Source organism: Acinonyx jubatus, chromosome D1 (genome assembly GCF_027475565.1).
Source record: "Acinonyx jubatus isolate Ajub_Pintada_27869175 chromosome D1, VMU_Ajub_asm_v1.0, whole genome shotgun sequence".
In the NCBI taxonomy this organism is placed as follows: domain Eukaryota; kingdom Metazoa; phylum Chordata; class Mammalia; order Carnivora; family Felidae; genus Acinonyx; species Acinonyx jubatus.
The window spans coordinates 33,747,394-33,769,474 of record NC_069390.1 but is presented as its reverse complement, the minus strand read 5'-3'; the positions used below and the strand labels follow the sequence as shown (position 1 = coordinate 33,769,474).

The 22,081-nt window shown below is 37.5% G+C and overlaps 1 protein-coding gene across 3 annotated transcripts in view; it reads left to right on the top strand.

Moving 5' to 3' along the window:
• ANO3 (anoctamin 3) overlaps nucleotides 1–22,081 on the top strand; it is a 415,273-nt gene that overhangs the window by 128,314 nt on the left and 264,878 nt on the right. The window contains exon 1 of one of the 3 annotated variants that reach the window (XM_027072969.2): nucleotides 17,103–19,828. The exons of the other annotated variants lie outside the window; for them this stretch is intronic. Within the exon in view, the coding sequence (XP_026928770.1) occupies nucleotides 19,783–19,828 (46 nt within the window). The 5' untranslated portion in view covers nucleotides 17,103–19,782. Of the gene's footprint in view, nucleotides 1–17,102; nucleotides 19,829–22,081 lie in introns of those variants that run through there. 3 annotated transcript variants of the gene reach the window in all.

Here is a 22,081-nt window from a genome sequence, read left to right as displayed (position 1 = left end):
CATTTATTACTTCTTGTCTTTTCTATAATAGCCATTCTAATGACTATGAGGTGATATCTCATTGTGGTTTCAACTTGCATTTCCTTAATTAGTGATGATGAGCATCTTTTCATGCACTCGGCCATTTGTGTGTCTTCTTTAGAAAATGCCTATTCAAGTCCTTTATCCAGTTTTTAATCAATTTTTTTTGCTTTTGAGTTGTAGGAATTTCTTATACATATTGAAAACTGCAAACTCTTTATAGATAATTTGAAAATATTCCCTTCACTTCTGTTGGTTTCCTTTTTTTGCTGATTGTTTCTTGGCTGTACAGACGCTTTTTGACTTGATTTAGTCATACTTATTTATTTTTGCTATTGTTGCTGGCACTTTTTGTGATTTTTTTTTGTCATATCCAAAAAACTGTTTTCAAGACCAAAATCAAAGAGCATCATCTTCATGTTTTCTTCTAGTAGTTTTATACTTGTGGATCTTCCATTTACATCTTTAATCCATTTTGAGTCAATTTCTGTGAGTGGTGTAAAAAAGGGGTCCAATTTTCCCTATTCTACATGTGATTATCCAGTTTTCTCAACACTGTATTGGTATTATTAATATATCCTGAAAACTTGGTTGCCATGACTCCACCTTTGAAAGATGTTCTGTGTCCTTCTGTCAAAATCAGATTTCTGAGACTATAACGAAAAATCAATTTCTTACTACATATAAGTAAAGACCACCTTAGGATGCCTCTCAGCTATCAGTACACTAGCTTTTCTCTGATATAAAGTTTGTTTATATGTTTACTATGTTTAGTACTTCACATCACTCACAATTTTGCCCCTAAATAGCTTTCTTGTATTAAGTAACACACACAGGAAATTAGCTGAAGTTTCCACATACCCCCCAAAAAGGCAGGGTACGAAGCTGGCAAGGGTAATGGTGAATTAATGAAGAACCACATGACTAAAAACAGGCTTTTGGATAATGTCAAGCGACAATTAGAGTATTAGCAGAAACTGCTATTTATCAAGTTATTCTATGTGCCAAGGACCGTGTTAAACTTTGTGTGGGTCGACTCCTCTTGGCAACTCTATGAAGCCAGGGTTATAATCATCTACAGATCAGGCGAGGATCAGACATGTGGAGTAACTTGTCTGTGGTCTAGCTACTTCTTCCCTCACACAGGGGCCTGAACTAGGACTTGAACCAGGTCTGTCTCCTAAAAAGACAGAGCCCTTGACCCTTTCCAGACATTGGTGTAATCCTACAAATATGTGACACACAAAACTTCCAGCTGTGGAAATTAGAATTAGATGTGTCTGGAAAAGGAATATTGTTAGTTTTGTCTTCAAACCTGTGTAAGAGATGGTATTCTTACATAATAAGTTACCAAAATCCTCTGTTTGGATAAATACATGACTAAAGAGGAGAAGTATAATTTACAAGGAAACTCTAAGTGGACTTTTGAAAAATTCCACAATTCCACAGTTCTTATTTTTATCACAAGTGAGTAATTTGTCACATTTAGACTCACCGGTGATGTTAGATGATATGCCCTTTCTATCCTAGTAAATGCAAATTTCATAGAGAGTTTCCATTTGTCATCAACAAATTGACATCCTGGGTCCAACCTGTTTTTTGTTGTTGTTGTTGTTGTTTTGGTTTTGTTGTTGTTGTTGTTGTTGTTGTTGTTGTTATCAAGGCCTAGGCTTCCCAGGCCTACCTGCTCTGGAACTAGGTGACCACAAACCAGACTTATCAGAGAACACCCCTTGTCTCCTTTCCGAAGGAGAGGAAACAATCCTCCCTACTCATTTTTGTATATTCCTTAGTGTCAAGTCAGGGTATTTACTAGTTTGTTTTTTCTTGGGAGTGAGAGGCAAGTTTTGTCACATATAGCTTGTTTTGTTTCAAATTACCTTATTTAGGTATGATTGACATGCAAAAGCTGCATTTAATTAATGTACACAACTTGATGAATTTGGAAATAAGTATCCACCTGTGAAATCATCACCACCATCAATGCCATAAACATATCCACCACTTCCAAAATTATCCTTCTGCCCCCTTTATTTTTTTTCTTTTTTGCAGCAAGTAGAATGGTGGTTACCAGGGGCTGGAGGGAGGGGAAAATGAAAAAGTGCTAGTCAAAATGTACAAAACTTCAATTATCCAAGTTGATTAGATTCTGGAGATGTATTTATGGTCAGGTTAATAATACTGTATTGTACACTTAAAATTTTGCTAACAAGATAGATTTTATGTTATGTGCATTTGTTTATATCAAGAGACTTTGTTACAATTCCATTGTTCCTGTTAGTCTAGCCAAACTCCTTATAGTCAGTCTCCTTGATAGTTCCATGTCTACATAGGGTTTGTTAACTCATCCTGTGATTCTGTCTTCAAAATATTTGCATATCTCAACTGCTTATCGCCTTCACTGGTACCACTGTGGTCTGAAATCCCATCACCTCCCCCACCGGAAAATTGAAATACCTTCTAACCAGTGTCCACTCTAGTCTTTCCTCCCTCCTCCACCTCTCACACATCTCTTCTTGACAGAGTAGCTAGGACAATTACTTTACAACCTAAATCAGATAATACCACTCCCGTTTTCAAAAACCTCCAAAAGCTTTTATGTCATCCAGACCTTACTTAAAACCACCCCTGCTTTCAGTTCCTACTGATGATCTCATAGGGCACAGGGTCCCCCTGTGGTTCCTCTCACCTCTGGGCTGTGGCATTGTTGTGGCTTCTGTCTGGAATACTATTGCCCCTGATGTGTGCATGGCTTATTACTGCTTCACCTCTTTCAGGACTTTGCTCAAACATCATTTCCTCAGCAGGATGCTGAGTGGCCCTTCCCTGGCCATCATACTTAAAATTGCATTCTTCTCTCCCACCCCAAGGCATTTATTTTTCTTCACAGGACTTATCTGATATGCTGTCTTTTGTTATTTTATATATATGTTATAATATCTCTTCTTCCATCAGATTGTACACTACATAGGAGAAGAAATTTTCCTTTCTTTTTTCTGTTTCGATCACTATCATCAGTGCCTAGAATAGTGCCTGATTAAATGGTAGGTTCTCAAAAATATTGTCGATGAAATGAACTACACAGTAATCTATCTTTAAAAAAGTGGTATTGGTAAAAGTTTATTTAGTACTATATTAATTTATCTGGAGTGGATTTTAACATTAATATGAGATCCTTAGATAACAATCTCTGCTTTTCTTATATGTGTCCTGAAGGTCATCATTAGCCAAGCCCTGACATGTGTGTGTGTGTGTGTGTGTGTGTGTGTCTGTGTGTGTAATTTCCCTAGTGTAAAGCAGAGCACTGCCTCCCACATTAAAGACTGATAGTCTTCCTGTCTTAAAGCCAAATTACTTACTATAGGGAGATTCACATGATTCTTCTGGCATAAAGGTCCAGATGTTCCCCTTAATTTATTGAAGCCTTTCTTCTTAACACAGCTCTTATTCTCCTGGACATGGTAGATTATTAAATATCATAGGAATATAATTAAATTCCATTTTCTTAGGAAATTCTGTTTTACATTAATTCCAAATTATTGATGCAGAATATAATTTAATCTTCAGTTACAACCCAAAAATTGTTGCTCCTGTTTGCCATTTCATTCCTAAATAACATTCTAGAAAAGCCCAATCTTAGCACCTACCCATTCTATTCTGCGAAGAAAAAGAAAAAGCCAGCAGATCTGTAAAAAAATATGTGCGGTGGAGTGACCTTCCTTTATTAGGACGGGTGTTCATTCACTCATTCATCATAGCATTGTAGTAGATCTCCTTTGCAACAGACACTGAACTAGGTTAGAAAGTACATGAGGAAAACTGAAAAGAACATTAGATTCAGAATTAGGAGAACCAAGTCAGACTGGAGCATATAATAGCAGTGTGACCTGAGCAAATAATCATATTTTTAATGAAGAAAATGCAGGTACTAATACACATTTCACAAGCTTAGATTTTGTATGAGTACTGAAAGAATTATACGTTGTAAAATAATTTGTAAAATGTTATGTGAATGTAAGCATTTTCATTATCATGTTATAATAAAAATTGTATTTTTATATAAAATTAAATATCATACATCATTTCATAACGTAATAAAAAAGGAAGTATATAAGAAAAGAAGAGGTTGAGAGAAAGGGAATGTGAACCAAGGGACCTCTTCTCAACTTAAAAAATTCAAGAGGAGAAGATTATATAAATGTTAATAATCAAAAACAACATCTGCCTGTCCATCAAAAGATAGAAATGTAGTTTGCGGGTCCACAGTCAAAAGTTTAATTTCAATGTGGCAAATTCCATAAGGCCTTATCAGCAGAGTAGCATTTGAGCAACGTCTTGTAATGGAAGTAGCTCACTGGCAGGTCATTTGTCCCCTATTATAAGATGGCTTAGGAGGTGATTATTGTACTAATACAGCATGGTGGTCAACTGCATGAGCCTTAGAGTCAGATTTTTTTTTTCCAAATCTTAGCTATGCATTTCCCTACCTAGCTGAAGGATTTTGAGTATATTACTTACTCCCTCTGTTCCTCAATTTCCTCATTAATAAATTTGAGATAATAGTACTGACCTCATAAGGCTAGTATGAGAATTAAGATAAGTGCTTCGCATACTAAGTTCACACTAAATGTTAATTGCTGTTATTCTACTTGTTAATGCTATTATTATTGTAAGTGAGGCAGCACACAAAATTCCTGTTGCCAGAAATGGATTTTCAGGAAAGAATGCAAAGAAATGAGGTGACCCCTTGATCATCTTGGTATAAGTGAGAGTAGCAAGTTGGCCTCCTATTTGCTTTTTTTTAATGGCTATTTATTTATTTATTTTTGAGAGAGAGAGAGAGAGAGAGAGAGAGAGAGAATCCCAAGCAGGCTCTGCACTGTCTGTCACACAGAACCCAACCTGGGGCTCAAACTCATGAACCGTGAGATCATGACCTGAGCTGAAATCATGAGTTGGAGCTTAACCGAATGAGCCACCCAGACGCCCTTCCTCTCTTTGTTTTTGTTTTTGTCTGCTTCTGTATATTAGTGTCTCTACCTTACAAAGCTCATATTATCCACGGCCCCTCGCTGCAGTCCCATCTGGTGCTCAAAGATTTTGGCTATTTGTCTCTGTAGGACTCCAGAATTCAGGAATCAGGGAACATAAGACATAAGTTAAATAAGTGATAAACCTATACAAGTCATATTAGTAATGATTTAATGTTTTTTTTCTCCATTTTTAACAAGAGATGTTCAGTAAATATCTTAAGAAGCAAAAAATAAACACTTTATCTGGGTATTCTAGTCACCTCCCAAACCAAAAATTATGCCTTATAAATACACACCAATCATCATCATCATCAAGCCATTTAACAGTGTTATTATTTTTAATTTATAACTCACTGTCACTTATTACTGGTTTTAATACCGACAGTTTTACAAGTTAAATAAGTATTATTTTTTTAATTTATATTAATTTTTGTGTCCTTTTAATAAATTCTAGGTAGGTCTATGAGTATGTTATTTGAGAAAAAAAAAAGCCAGGTATAGACGATCACAGCTTCCTGTGGTATTCAGATGATGAGCAGTCCATGTAGTTATCAGTCTATAGAAATCTCAGCATTTTATATTATTTCCAATCTTATTATCCATCAGTCCATAAACATCCATTTCACATGGCCAGAGTCTGCTCTTTTTCTAGTCCTCATCCTTTTCCTTTCCAAAATCTGAGTTTTTCTAGCTCTCTGCTCTTGCTCCCAGCACCATTCTGAAAGGCTTTGTAGCAAGCTGTTGGAACGAGGTCCACATGAAGCTTGGAACGTCTAAAAATCTTTCAGAGTCTAGGAAGGACAAAGGGATGAGTTAGGAAGGCAGTCCACAATATCCCAACGGGAATGGTAAATGGAACCTTAACTTCCTGAAAAGTGTGACGAGTTAGTGAATTAGAGAGGAGGCATTGACTATTCAGTTCCACTTGACCTTTGACAAGTATAACAAAGTATTAGTTAAATTAAATACTAAGTAAGCCTAATAAAAGGACCTCAAGGCCAGATTTGTCCCTTGTTTATAAACCTGAAACCTCTGCTTTATAAGCTTCAGAAGTTTAAGAAAGGAGGGGGCGCCTGGTTGGCTCAGTCAATTAAGCGTCTGACTTCTGCTCAGGTCATAACTTCACAGTTCACAAGTTCGAGCCCCACATCGGGCTCTATGCTGACAACTCAGACCCTGGATTCTAGATTCTGGATTCTGTGTCTCCCCCTCTCTCTGTCCTTCTGCTTCTCTCTGCCCCTCCCCCCCTCTCTGCCCCTCCCCAGCTTGGGCTCTGTCTCTCTCTCTCAAAAATAAATCAACATTAAAAAAAAAAAAAAAGAAGTTTGAGAAGGTACAAGATAAATGAAGCATAGTCCTGCTAATATTGACTGTCCTTCATCAAGTGACCGATGAGTTACGCCATAGTCTGTCTCTTAATTCTGTTTTACTAACGGCCTATCATCTCCATTTATGGCAGGGGTGAGAGTAGAAAGGGTGAATAAAGAATGAGGTGATCTCCTGCTCTTCACAATGAGTGGCCTATGGTCCAAATATTTATTCTAGATGGGCTCACCATAGTTTCTGGTTTGTCAGACAGTCCTTACTTGTAACGGTTGTCCATCCAATGTAATCATAGTGACCCCTTTCATACTCAAAAGTATCCGAGTTAGGGAAATAATTTTCTGATGACATTAGTGCTGGTTAACACAAATGTCATAGCTATTGACAGACCAAAATTGCATGGGTGCAGAAAGACAAGTAAATAATTGCTAAGTACTATATGAGATAAAACTGTTATAGTGTCCAGACTCAGAGCCAGATAGGCTGACTCTAGTCAGAACTCTACACAGTGCAAGCTGTTTTAAAGTTTTACGTTAAACATAAGAGACCTATCTTACAGATATCAGAACTAAATCTAAGGGAAACAAAATATACTCAGGCACATCCCTTAGGAAGTAACAGAGCATAAATTTTAACTGAGATCTTCTGAGGTCAAGGCTGCATACTTTCCTAAGTGTCTCCTTGTTTGGAAACCAAATACTAAGAATTACGCTAAACATAACAGTCATTACACTAAAGGTACAATTTGGTGATGCATCTCTTAAGAGAAGTAGAAACTGAGACTAAGACTAATCGTTAGGGACATGACTAACTGGCACAAAAGAATCAGAACAATTCATGATTCTATATAATTAAGTTCTCAATTATTTAGTAAGGATGAACAAGTTCAGAAGAGACTTCATGTGGGCTGGTCTATTCAGGGAAGAGGTGCCATTGGGCCTGGGAGAACTTGGATGATGAACAGCAAGAAGAGAACATTCCCTAAAGAGGAAACAAAGGGCTGTTTTCGTGAGGCAGATCAAGCACTACATTCTGACCCAAACAGACTTTGTGCTGGGAAATCCAGAGAAATCTGATGGATAAAATAGGTCGGGCCAGATGATGAGAATGTCTTTAGTGTTTAATTTTGTTTTAGCCATACATCTACATAACTTTACATAAATGCGTACATGTGGTTATTCACACGCTTTTGGATGTATAGTTGTTTTCCTTTTTCTCTCTTTTGGCTTCCTTCTCAGCCTCTCTTCTTCCGTCCAGTTGTATTAACCTACCTACCCATATTAACAACCCAGCATGTAGCTTTCTCTATATTTTCTCCCTGTCCAACTAATCAGATAGATACCCTACTAGGATAAATCATAATCTGCCACATTGGTGGGTATGAGTTTTGTTTCCAGTGTTTTGCTACCAAGACCAATGGTACAATAAACAACCCTGACATATAGGTCATTATTTATGGCTGCTTTATTTGAATGGGATAGACTTCTAAGAGATGGGTTATTGGTTAAAATAGGCTCTAATGCTTCACAATTCCAAAGCAATGTATGAAAGAATGCTTTTCCCAACATCCCTATAAAAATAGATACCATGGCTCCTTTCCATTTTTGCTAATGTGAAGAGCTTAAAAATATACCTCGCTATTTTAACTTCTATTTCCCTGACTACCAGAGAATTTTTTTTGTTTTAAATTATGATTTTTTTAGATTAGAATCTTACAATGTGGTCTGTAAATACTCTGCATTTTAAATTTTTTTAAATGTTTATTTATTTTTGAGAGAGGGAGAGAGAGACAGAAAGCGAGCAGGGGGGAGGGGCAGAAAGAGGAGACACAGAATCAAGAGCAGGCTCCAGGCTCTGGGCTGACAGAACAGAGCCCACACGGGCTCGAACCCACAAACCACGAGATCATGACCTGAGCTGAAGTCAGACACTTAACTGACTGAGCCACCCAGGCACCCCAATACTCTGCATTATGTTTTTTTCTGTCTTGCTTTACTTTTCCTTCATTTTTTTTCTTTTTATCAACCAGGGTTCAATCAGCAAAACAGAATGAGAAATACTTTAAGTATTATGGAATAAGGATTTATTACAGGAGTGAGAACTTACCCAACTGTAGGAGTTTTGTGGACAATAGTCCAAAAAGGGATGTTAGAGAATCAGAGAAAAGCAATTAGCCAGTTCTTTTGAACACTTGCTGTGGCAAACAAACCAGAGTTTGCCAGGGAATCTAGAGTGGGTCCGCGACGGAGCATTGGTGGAGCAGCCTATGGAAAGACTATCACCTCTGCACCTGGCATGGTACTTCCATAGAGCAAAAAAGAGCTGGACATGGTACTGGGAAAAATAGGGACCTTCTAGAATCTGTCTGCTCCTGTGTCATTGTCTCATTGTTTGTAAGCACAGTGACCAGAGGAAGTGGCTGCTGCTTTCCTTTAAGTTTACTAGGCTTGCACTGATTTCTTTTTGATCAGCTTTAGCCTGGAACCATATTGGGAAGGCAATGCTGGAGAACACGGTTGTAGTTTAGTGAAGTTGACACAAAAGGAACATAACAAAGCACAGGACCAATTTTTGTGAATGTCCACAAAATACAAAGATAAGTGTTACAAGTGTGATCTTATAAACTTCTGTTAAATGAAGTTCATTGTAGTAAGTCAATCTAGATCTTTAGTTGTTTACTTTGGTCTATTATATTAAATTTTTTGAGAAATATTTATTGTCTTCCATTACATTTGCAATTTTATCAATTTGTCCATCTAATTTTTTTGCTTTTATATTAATGACTGTACAGTTTGGTACATAAGGTATAGGACTTATATCTTCTTTATAAATTATACCTTTAGCTTTATGTAATGTGCCTCTTTAACATTTTATTCCGTATAATGTGAAATTCCGTCTTGACTGATAATATTGCTAGACTTGCCCACTTTTTTATTTGCATTTACCTGAAATCATTTTGACCACCACTTTATTAGTTTCCATTAAATATATATATATATATATATATATTTTTTTTTTTTTTTTTTTTTTTGCGCAAAGTGCTTATCTTGATTTTAATCCAATTTAAATCACTGTCTTTTAGTGGACTCTTTTTAGAGTCCTTATATTTGGAATATTGGCCGACATGCTTGATTTCATTCATTTCATCTTATTTTAAATGTATAATTTGTCTTCACTGTTGAGTACACATTTTCCTTTTCCTTATTTTTCCTGGTTTGATCAAGGTGCAATATATTTCATTTGTTTTCTCCTTGGAAAGTTCATTGTTCTTTCCCCATTCATTAAATATTATTTTTTATTTTCCTTGTTCTCATAATCAAATGAGTTAAAGAAAATTATTTTTCTATTAATATTCATGTTTTCATTTGCCTCTTGTTTGATCCCCTCCCCAATAAAAGAAGGTCTTAAGACTATATTAAACTTTTATTTTTCCTCTCTAATTCTCCTTTCCTTAGACTTCTGTAACATTCTTATTTAGCCCAACTACCTGGATTTATTGAAATTAATAATCAGAATTTATTCTATAGTGTTTTCTTTTTAATAGCTTTTTGTAGTTCTTATGTTAAGTATCCCTGGAGTGTGTATTATTATCCACTTGAATTTAATTAGGTAAATAAAGATTAGATACAATTATATTTTACTCTTGAGGTCCCTTTTCTAATTCATTTTTTAAAGTAGAATCCTTAAGTATTTATTCAAATAGACTCTGTAAGTTATACATTCCTCAAATTATTGAAGATTTTCAAGTGTCTTCCTGTACTTGAGAATAATTATATCTTGTGTAGGTATGTGATTTTGAGATGAAGTCATTTATATCAACAACCTGAAGAAGCTATTCTAACTTCCAGCATTGCATATGAAAAAGTATAATGTCAGTTTCTTTTCTGTTTTCCTTAATCAATATTTTACTGATTCCTAGGTGACAAAACCTTATTTGAAGATTGGAAAATATAGTCATGATAGTTAAAAGGCAAACTTTCCTAAAAGTCACTGGAAGAAAATTCTTGTTTTTATTGTGTAAAATGTGTTGCTATAGTGGTTTTTTTCTTGTTCCCCCCCTCCCCCACAAAGTGTTCAATCACTCTTTTACAATAAAACGTCACAACCAGGGGAGACTTGGAACTTCAAACGTTTAGGGCTTATATAACCATTTGCTACCTATTCTTAAAGAAATTACAAAGAGGGGTGCCTGGGTGGCTCAGTCGGTTGAGCATCTGACTTCGGCTCAGGTCATGATCTCGTGGTCAGTGGGTTCCAGCCCAGCGTCGGGCTCTGAGCTGTCAGCACAGAGCCTGGAGCCTGTTTCAGATTCTGTGTCTCCCTCTCTCTCTGACCCTCCCCCATTCATGCTGTCTCTCCCTGTCTCAAAAATAAATAAACGAAAAAAAAAAAAAAAAGAAATTACAAAGATGTACTGTTTTTCTGGTACAAAGCTTACAAAGACTAAATATATATATATATATATATATATATATATATATATATCCTGGCTGAATTTGGCACATAGATTCCAGTATATATTTGTTAAATGTACTAAAAATAAAATAGGTAGTTTTATTCTAATATTTGTAGAAATTATAGGAAGGGAGGAAGAAGAACTTTATTTGATATAAAGTATGATTTACTAAATATTTTTCAAGGTAATATGATGTGATCATCTACTCAGTAATGCTAACATAAATTATTTAGATTAATGAATACAAGGGCTATAATTGACACATTGTTAATACATAAATGTTTTCAAGTTGCCAATATTTATTTTTTAAGTAAATTCAATGCTGTCACATTAAATAATTAATTCAGTAACATTTTCATCGTATTAGTTTTATTTTTTTGCAAACTGTCTCTTCATCATATCATTATTTAATTTTAGACCCCACTCAAGTTCATATTGCCACAAGGTTTCTATTTGTAGATTTCAATCAGTGAAGATTTTCTGTACTATTTCTACTATTTTCCTTTGGAGAGGAAGGAGGAATAATCCTAGTCAAACCAGCCACAAGGATTATATTTCTGAAGTCAGAGCATGTGAAATTCTCTTCCAACTGAAAAGAATCCTAGAATACGAGGGGCAGAAGAGACCTTAGAGAGCATCAAATCCGTCAACCTTATCATAGATAGGACACCTTGAACCAAGAAGGCAAAGTGATTTGCACATTGTTAGATGGCATGCTAGTTTACACATCAGGACAAGACTCCCAAAGCAATGCCTTCCCTTACACATTTCTCTGCTACATCAGAAAGGGGACCTTCATGCCAAGTGCTGATTTTCTGTTTTCAATTTTAAATCTGTGCTACTATTGGATTAAAATGGCATAACCACATTTTCTGCCCAGACTATTTTCTTCAATTATTTTAATGTTTATTTGTTTTTGAGAGAGAGACAGAGACAGAGACAGAGAGAGAGACAGAGACAGAGGCAGAATGCAAGCAGGGGAGGGGCAGAAAGAGAGGGAGATACAGAATCCAAAACAGGCTCCAGGCTCTGAGCTGTCAGTACAGAGCCCGACATGGGGCCCAAACCCACTATCCATGAGATCATGACCTGAGCCGAAGTTGGGTGTCCAACTGACCTAGCCACCCCGGTGCCACCTGCCCACACTATTTTTAAATACTGTTGTCATTTTGTATTTTTTGCACTTATTTTTCTAACATAAGTCATATGCATTTGGTGGTTAAGGTGGCTGCTTAACTTACTATCCAAAACAGGACACGTTTTAAAGTTTGAGGCCATTGATAATTACACTGTGACAAAAAGCAACCCAGAACATGTCACTCTAGGGATAAATGGAGAATAAGGGTAAAATATCAATAAGCAAAATGAAAAAAAAAATTACTTCACCCCCTATCTTCTTTATGTAGACTCTGCTTTGTTTTGAGTTTTATTATCATAGATCTGTGCATATAATTTTTTTGCAAAAATTGACCTCACACTGCAATAATCTTTGGCAATTTGTTATTTTTTTTCAATTTTTTTAATGCTTATTTATTTTTGAGAAAGAGAGAGAGAGAGAGAGAGAGACAGAGCATGAGTGGGGGAGGGGCAGAGAGAGGGAGACATAGAATCCAAAGCAGGCTCCAGACTCCGAGCTGTCAGCACAGAGCCTGATGCAGGGCTCAAACTCACAAACTCGGAGATCATGACCTGAGCTGAAGTCGGATGCTTAACCAACTGAGCCACCTAGGTGCCTCTGCAGTTTGTTATTAATAAGTGACATATTGAGGTACCTGAGTGGTTCAGCTCGTTGAGCTTCCAATTCTTGATTTCGGCTCAAGTTATGATCCCAGTGTCATGGGATCAAGTCCCACATCAGGCTCTGCGCTGGATGTGGAGCCTGCTTAAGATTTTCTCTCTGCCCCTCCCCCCCCATACAACAACAACAACAAAAAAACCAAAAAACAATAAATCAGGAAACTTTTTCCAGTAAATAAATATTCATGCACACTATCTCTTTAAAGGATTTCTTAATATTGCATTGTTAATGTCTTTGGGGGAATGTCAAGCCAGCAGATACATTCTTTGCTCCTGCTGGACTGCTTATGTTCAAATAGAGATCACAGAGTATTCACAACCAGTCACTCCAGCCTCCGAGGGCCACAAATACATTTTCTCTGAGAAGAAAATAGGTAACTACAGAAGCTGCTTTCATTTCCACCTCCTACTGGCAAACACCCCAACAACCAGTATAGCACAGGCGTAAGTCAGCAGAAGCATCAAGCTATCAGAATAGACACTAGCCATAGACTAGCACTTCCACATCCAGAACTTCAGCTGAGTTTTCATGGAAAACTTGCTGTTTTCAAAAGCATGGAAATTCACCAAAATGTGGTAGAGTGGTCCAGATGATCAGAGTATCAGTTTAAGAAGTTATGAAGATGAACAGATGTAGAAAATAAATCAATAATTATTATAATCCTAGATTTTCTAAACAAAGCAAAATTAGTCTTTATGAAATTATCTGCCTGGAGTAAATAAAATCACAGAGCAATATAAAGCCATAGTCTTACATGCTAATTTTGAAAGGCAATTAATACACTGGACTGATATTTGAATATCTTACTAGACTCTTAGCAAACAAGAGAAAAGTTTGTGCCTACTTTCAAAAGCATGCATATATAATGCACAATACAAACATGGTAAAATGCCATGAAATGATGTTAGTCATATTCTATAGGAATTATAGGAGATTAAATTCACATCTAACTTGCTTTATAGTGGGTGGATGTGAAAAAAGGAAGGCTTCATCATGGAAATGGCATTGCTTTGGGGACTTAAAGGAGAGTAGGGGTTGAGAAAACTTGAATAGGATGGGAGTTTTAGGATGAGCATTTCAAATGCAGAAAACAGCAGCAGCAAAAGAAGAGAGGCCTATGAGGAAGAAAACCATTGGAGGAACAAAACAGAGTGTAAGAGAGTCTTAGAAACAAGATTAGAGAGTGTTGAGGGCAGATCATGGGGCTTCTTGAATAGTAGAACAATAAACATGGTCTCTATTCTATGGGCATCCTGAGTGATGATAAGTTTTCCACAGAGACATAATATTATAAAATGTTTATTCCACCATCAACTACTTTTTTCCATGCATCTTAATGCTGTCTTCTTAAGCAAATCATTTTGTGTCCCTGTCTTTTCAAAATACTACATGATAATGGGGTGCCTGGGTGGCTCAGTCAGTTAAGCATCCTACTCTTGATTTCAGTTCTGGTAATGATCTCATGTGCCAGAGTCCAGCTCCAGCAGGTCCAGGGGTTCCTGAAGCATAAACGGCATCGGTGAAAAAGTGAAAAAAAATAAAATAAAACAAAAATAAAAATGGACACAGACAACAGCAGTGCGTTGATCTGGCCGATTTATTGTAGCAAATGTGGCATTATATCTGCTAGTGATTTCCTTGGCATCTATGTTTTTCAAACATTACCTAATTTTAAAAATGTTTCTATGTGTAATCAACCTCTAAGAAATAACGTGGCGATTTTCTTGTAATGTTCCCTCATACCCTTTGATTATTGATTAATTTCTTACATTATTCCATTATGCATCTGCATTTATCTATAATCTATAAAGCATTTGCTTTACTGTTTTCATGAAAGGTCATCTATCTCTCAACACCTCAGGTGGAACAGTTATAGGGACATGACCTCCTAACCACATGAGGCCACAAGAACAATGTGTTTGCCTCAGTCCGAGGTGCCAGGAAGGGGCCGGAAGGGCCTTAGAAACCCATGCCTCACACATTCTCAGAGAGACAATGCACCTAGGAACTAATGAACCATTCTGTACCTTAACCCACTAGGTTCAATCATCATCATCTGGAATGCCTCCGAGGGGCCAGGCGGGCCTAGCAGTTGAAGTCGCCTGTGCCCAGAGATACACTCCTTAGTTGCCAGAGTGAGGCTTTCAAATCCATGTTTCTCCTTTGTCGGCCTCTTTGCTGGCAAACGCATGAGGCTATCCTTCCTGTAAGTAGAGGAGTCTCCATAGGGGATGGCAAGGGCTAAATGTAAGGCCACACAATTTCTTGTGGAACCTTATTTTCTTTCCTAATGGTTCTTTTCCCAGGGGGCCTGTCGAGGGCGGTTCCCCAACAGACATATTAAGGCCAAATTACCTAGAAGCGGGAGTACAAGAAGCTTCTCTGTCCGTGGGCCGCCTTGCAGTCACCAATCCGTCCACAGCCCAGGCCCTGCCACTCAGGCTGGGATAGCTCGGCTTCCAGCACTCATGGTTCGTGGGATTTGAGCCCGGTGTGGGGCTCTGTGCAGACAGCATGGAGCCTGCTTGGAATTCTCTTTCTCAACCTCTGTCTCTGACCCTCCCCCAATAATGCTCACTCTCTCACTCTCTCTCAAAAAAATAAACATTAAAAAAAGTAAAAACAACAACAAAATACTGTGTGATAAGAGCACCTCAGGCTGGGTTCGGATTAGGTGGAAGCTGCTGATTTTCCTCCATTGCTTTCTCTTAGGCACTTACATCCTTAGGACCTGTCATTCCTGAATGCATCTCTGAGCATCTAGCCTGGCTGTCAGAAGGACTCACCTGTTCTTTTACTGTCACGTGTGGTCAGCTACCCTAGGCTTTGGGGGAAACAACCGTTAAATTGTACTCCACCCTTCACGTATCACAGCACTGGGTTTTCTGAAGAGCTTGTTTGTGCTTCTAATAGAGTATGGATAGCAACTCGCACCAAGAAAGTAGTTCATATATTAAATATAAATATATATAAGCATAAAATATATAAATGATTTTAATATAATTCCCCTTGGTTTTGCATAAGGAAGAAGACAGCTACTCAAGCCACTAAAGCAGCATTTTTCTTGAAGTCATTTTAAAATTTTAAATTAGTTGCTTTCGTTCCTTATTCATTAGTAAGTATTCATTCAGCTTGTGTGAAAGGAACTATCCTGGTCCCTGAAGAAACAGTCAACATTCAGTCCACTCTCAGGGAGATCAGAGTCTCTCTATAATAATGTCTCTGGGGGAGCTCTCCCCTTCTGTTTTCCTTACTCTTCTCAAATAAACCCATTATCAATGTGACTTGGTTATTTCATTTTGCCTTTTATTTTGTTTAAATGCTTATTTATTTTGAGAGAGAGAGAAAAAGAGCACATGCATGTAGGGGAGGGGCAGAGAGAGAGGTAGAGAGAGAATCCCAATCAGGCTCTGCACTGTCAGCACAGAGTTGAATGTGGGGCCTCTATGTCATGAACCATGAGATCATGACCTGAGCTGAAACCAAGAGTCGGACACTTAACCAAATGAGCCACCCAGTTGCTCATCATTTTGCCTTTTAATACCTTAAATAATTGGGTTTTCTATAGAGGGAATGACTGAAAAGAGAATTGCTTTATTTCAGTTACCATTTAGATAATGAGAGCAGAATTGGCAACCCAATTTCAACTAAGTCATTTATTCAAGACCCAAAGAGGTAATGACAGAAGTCTCACATTTCCTGTGATAGAGCACAAAACAGGGAAGCTAACAATTGGCTGAGCTGAGTGTTCATATCTCAAAGTTCAAAGGAATAAAAAACCTCCCAGTGATGTAAAAACAGAGTTTCCTACCTCTTCTGGGAGGCAAAAGTTAGCATGTGGTCTGATAAATTAATTACCTAAGGAGGACATGAGACAGGTGGTGAGCTGTGGGAGGGTGAATGCAGCAGAGACCTGAGCAAGAAAACAAAACAAAAGTCCAAGACTGAAAAAGAAAACTTACTTTGTAGCATGATAGATAGGGAGAGATTTTAAGAATATATGTATAAAATCCATATCAAATCAGTATATATCATTTGTAAAAAGTAGAACATGACAAAAATTATGGAGGTATAAAAAAATCAGCTTTAATCCCTATTTGCAAAATTACTTATTTAGAAATTTTAGTATGTTTCTTTCCAGTCTTTTTTTTCCCATTTTGCAAAACAAAGTCAAGATCATATAACATATGATAATTGTGTTTCATCACTGAACATTATATAAAATATTCTCTCATCTTTAAAATTTGAAGAAAGAAATTTAAAACCAAAGATAGTAAAAAAAATTTTAAAAAAATCAGTTTAGCCATCTTTGATGAAGCTATTATATATTCATTCCTAACCTTTCCACAATGGAAATGTCAGATTCAAAATTTTCCTCTTATCAGTTCATAGGAAGATTTATTTTTTAGGAAGGTCTTTGTTCAAACCCCCTGCCCTTGTCACTTTCGACACACACACACACATACACATACAGCCTTTCCTTCTCTTTGCATTGCCTTTCCTGTAAAGCAGATGGTGCTTGAAATTTTCTAGGGTCCTTACGAAAGCTGTTCCTCTAGCAACCTTCCTTAAAAGACTGATTTTAAAACAAGCAAAGATGTTCTTTGAATTCCCTGCTAGCCAATCTGTCAGTCCAGCCTAAAATATTTCTAATTAAAAGTAATCAACTTTATGAGAAGATAATTTAACCAACTGCTGACGTGAGGGTGCGATGGTGTTAGAAATACCAAATCACGTTTTTTTATAATTAATTTCTAATGAGGTTCTAATTCTTAACTCATTCCTGGCTCCAGTGCCCACATCTTTGCCTCCAGCTGAGTTGTGGTTGGAGAAAATTAGACATCAGCAAAAGAAGAGGCTCTGGGAAATTGAAGATGTCCTTCTGCCTGGAAATGTAGAGTAGAACCATAGGCTTTTACTTCTTTCAATTGTTCTTCCCAATTATTAATTGAATTAATGTTCATATTTCCACAATATTTCTGATTCTAAACTTAGTGATTTAAAGGGGTTTTTAAAAGAAGATCAGGGGGCCCCTGGGTGGCCCAGTCAGGTAAGCATCCAAATCTTGATTTCGGCTCAGATCATGCTCTGGTGTTTTCATGGGTTCAGGCCCCAGGTCAGGCTCTGCGCTGGCAATGGAGCCTGCATGGGATGCTCCGTCTCCCTGTATCTCTGTCCCTACCCCACTCGTGCCGTCTCTGTCTCTCTCAGAATAAATGAATGAACTTACGAAAATAAAATAAAAAGAAGATCAGATCTTCAGGGGTAATAATTATAATAGTATCTGGTATTTACTGAGCTTTACCTTCCTGCCATGAACTAGTCTTTAAATATATTATTTAATTTAATCCTCACCTAAGAGATTGGGTGCTATTAGAATTCAATGAGTTGGATTGTAATTGGAATGACCTATGAGTTGAGCTACATTAGAATTTTAACTGCAGATGAACAAAATATAACAAAAACACCCTCAGGAATTCATTTATTGTCTTGGGTTTCAGTGCTCTTTTGTATAAAATTAGCTGTAAAATGAGGCTTTGTGGAGACAGTCTCTGAGGTTTGTTCTGAATCTTCAGTTCAAGATAAAACTCACACTGAGTTAATTCTTTATAACCAAGTATTTCTTCAGTGCCTGCATACTTAGTTTTTACTGAATGTTCAACATCTTCTTTCTGGAAACACTGGTATCCTTCATTAAAGACAGCTGCAAATTCTTTGCTAGGCCTTTCACTGGGAGTGGAATCCAATTTCTGTCTTCTCCAGGCTTAGCCATTGAAAACTCAAGAGGACTCTAGGCAGAACCACCAGGCTGAGCCTAGCCAACCTATGAAATGTCATGAGAGATAATAGTTTCAGAGTGTTTTTTTATGCAGTCATATTTAACTGGAACATCTGCTTGTTCAAAGCTACATTCCCTTTACTGCCCTTGTATTATGCACTACAGGTGAAATCAAAAAGTGTATGATAGCAGCTCAACCTGTGTGAGGTTTTGAACATCTTGAAACAACTGTTTTCTCTTTATCATCTGCCTTTACTTGTATTCCTCAACTGACTGAGCTGGTCTCACAAACCTTCAAAATTCGGGAAAGCATATACTCTTTGCTCTTGTTCAATAAGGTTACATCTTCCACAAGAAGCTAAAAGGTTTGAATCAGGCAGCAGGAAAAGGAAGGTAAGAGGAAGAGAGACGGAAGAATGTGTTGAACTGGCTCCTGATTCTATTTTGGCCAGTGTGGTTTGGCCCTCCCATAGTTACTTCACCTCTTTGGTATCAGGTGTCTTTCTCTCTCAACATAAGGTGATGGTTATTTATGATTTTGAGAATTCTTTGTTGTTGTGGACCTTAGTTTCTTTTACAATATTAAAATAATATTCTATATACCTTATAAGGCTTTTGCTAGGATTACTTTAGGTATCGTGGAGAGTGTTTTTACAGCACCTGTTACTGATAAATGGCCCCATGCCATTATTATAGCATCCAATGCCTCAAAGGCTGAAGTACAAGAGGATAACTCACATGCAGTGGTGTACTAGACATTTAACATAGCTTATCTGATAAAACCATTCTACTGGCTAAGTGGAAGTTATCCATATTTCCTGTATGCAACTTTAAGAGGAAAAGACAAAAACGTCTCTGCATCTGCTGTTGCATTCCTCTCAGGGGAGAGATAGATCAGCTTGGCCCTTCTGCAAGTGCCAGTGTTTACAGACCAACTTTTAGTGAATTAAAACCGTACCCCTTTATAATAACTCGCCTCAAACTTGAAAAAGAGGTAATTACTTAGTGGCTCCAGAGATTTGTTCGGATTTATTTATAGTCGCTAAGAAAAGTCCTCCTCTCCCTCTCCCAGCAAACCCAACACAACGCCCACCCACACTGCGGCACTGGACGCTCCGGGGATGCGAGGTTAATTCCCGGAGTAGCCGCTAAGGGGAGCTGGACGCTGGACCGCCCTCCGACGTTGCCATAACAACGGTGGGCGCGCAGCCTTAGGAGCTAAGTGCCGGCTACAGCAGGTGTCGGATTGCAGCGCGCTCTCGGAGGCTCAGGGATTGTGTGGAGCCCGGGAGCCTGTCAAACAGTCTGGTTACTATTCCTCCGCCTCCCTCTAGGACAGCTTCCGAACCCAGCTGGGACGCACAGAGTGAAAATGGTCCACCATTCAGGCTCGATTCAGTCCTTTAAACAGCAAAAAGGTCAGTTGGAATCTTGGTCCCCCTTCCTAAGGGCGTCACATCCCCCTCTGCATGCCCTTGCAGTTGTGTAGGAGCATCCTTTCCAGGCTAATGCGACGCAGAGGTGGAGAACTCTGTGAAGTTAAAAAAAAAAAATGTTCTTTTTCTTTTCTTCTTCTTCTTTTTTTTTTTTTTTTTAATGCTTCTTCACTCTGCATCCAAGATGAGTCTGATTTCTGAGCCTCCGCACGGTCCCTGGGTGAAGCAGAATTCGTCATTTCTGGGACTTGATTTAATTTATTATCTCTGCTAAGACTGCTTCATTGCATTGCAGTAAACCAGCTTAGTAGGGGTTGTCTTATTAACCCAATAGTGCTTTGAGTTTTGAAGACAGAAATTCTGGACCATGTTTGCCCCAGTCTGTGATTCAAATGGTTAAGAAGCTTCACATGAGCAAATCTCGTTTGAGATGCTTTTACCCGATCCTAGATAAATGAATTTTAGGAGAGTTCCAGAAGTTGCCTGTTGAAAGGGCTCTGAAACTTTCTTGGAAAACTTAATTTTGCCTGTGTCCTATGCTTGATTCTGGGTTTCAAGCTTTTGTTATTGTTGGTAGGTTCCTCTTCTAGGGGCTTTGTATTATCTCTCTTAGCTTCTCCTTCAAGTTTCCCCCTGGATGCCATGGTATGAGTCTATATATTCATAGTGAAATTAAGAAATATTCCAAGTTATTCTCACTCTTTGGTCCTTATTCCTTACCTTGTTGAAAAGTATTTTTATAGAGCATGTTTATTTTTAGGCATATCCCCAGTTTTTTGGAGTTTGTCCAGAAACATATTAAACAACAATGCCATTTTATTGACTTAATAATGGTAATGGTAATTATGCCATAGTTGACCATACGATACCTAAGATATATGAATTCTGGAATGGTAAATTGGCTCATTCAAAGTGAAGTTAACATTTACTTAAATATTCCTACCTTCCCCCCATGTTATCTATACTCTATCGATCTATCTATTTATCATCTATCTATCTACAGTCAACAGTTGTTTCTATGTAGATCTTAAAGCAAAGACTGGATGGACATACCAGGGACAATTTAGTAGGGATTCCTTCATTAGTCAGAATATGGGACTGAATGAGCTTCAAATTCCATAATTTTGTACTCTGTTAGAAGTCCAAGTTCTCTTGGTTCTTAAAAAATATGTTGAAATGGGAGTGGGATGAGAGACTGTCCAGTTAGACCAAAATTTCACCTAGTGTGCGATTCCATGTCAAATCTAAGTGTTCCAAAGAAAATTACATTGCTTTAAGAAGTCATGTTCTCTTTAATCATTGTTTTAAACACATGTGCCCTTTCAGAATGAAGACAAAGATTATAGGAACTTTGCCCCAGCTTCATACAATTAATATTTCCCTCTGATACATGGCTATAGGTGACTCATTTCTGGAACTTGGAACCTTGAAATGCTCCTCACACAACTTATTATGTATGGATATATATTTTGCTTTTAAAAGCAAACAATTGCCAATTTAAGGACCACCTGTCATTGCTCAAAGTGAGTTATAAAAGTTATGCAAATCCTAGTTCTTCATATTGTCCAAAAACATTTGGTTTCCTTTATGATGCATTATGAGACATTTATTTTCAAGTCTTACTTGTCGGCCCAAAAGGCAACTTTAGCAGAAGGATAAATATGGAGAGGAGGAGGGAATAGGAAAAGAAGCAGTAATAAAGTGGTTCTGGTTAATTGCTTCTTAACCCTGAATGGACATTCCAAAAAGACATACCAAACTGATGATTAGCTATTTTAATTCCTCAAAGCAGCAGCAAAATAATATTCTAGATGCTTTCTGACCCAGGAAGCATGAGACAAAAAGCTTTCAGGGGTGTTTTCACCATAACATTAACCAGAAAACTTAACATTAAAATGGAGAATATTCTGTACTGGAACTTGGGAGTTCTAAATAGTAAGCTCACCTTCATAACTAGCTTAAAAACCTTGAGCAAAGTGTTTAATTTCCTTGGACTTAGCTTGATTGAAAAGATTGAACCCCTGACCCCTATGCCTTTTCTATTTCTCTCTGTTCCTTAGGGAAGGATGGGAGCAATGTGAAAGCAGAGATAATTTCTTTCTGGGCCAAAGAGGAAAGCCCTGCATTTAGTTCACTTTTAAGAAATAATGTACTTGAGTAAACCAGTTTATGGGGATTACTTTTAATCAAGTCAGATTAATATGTGTTTTTGATTTTGATTTCAATATTATAATA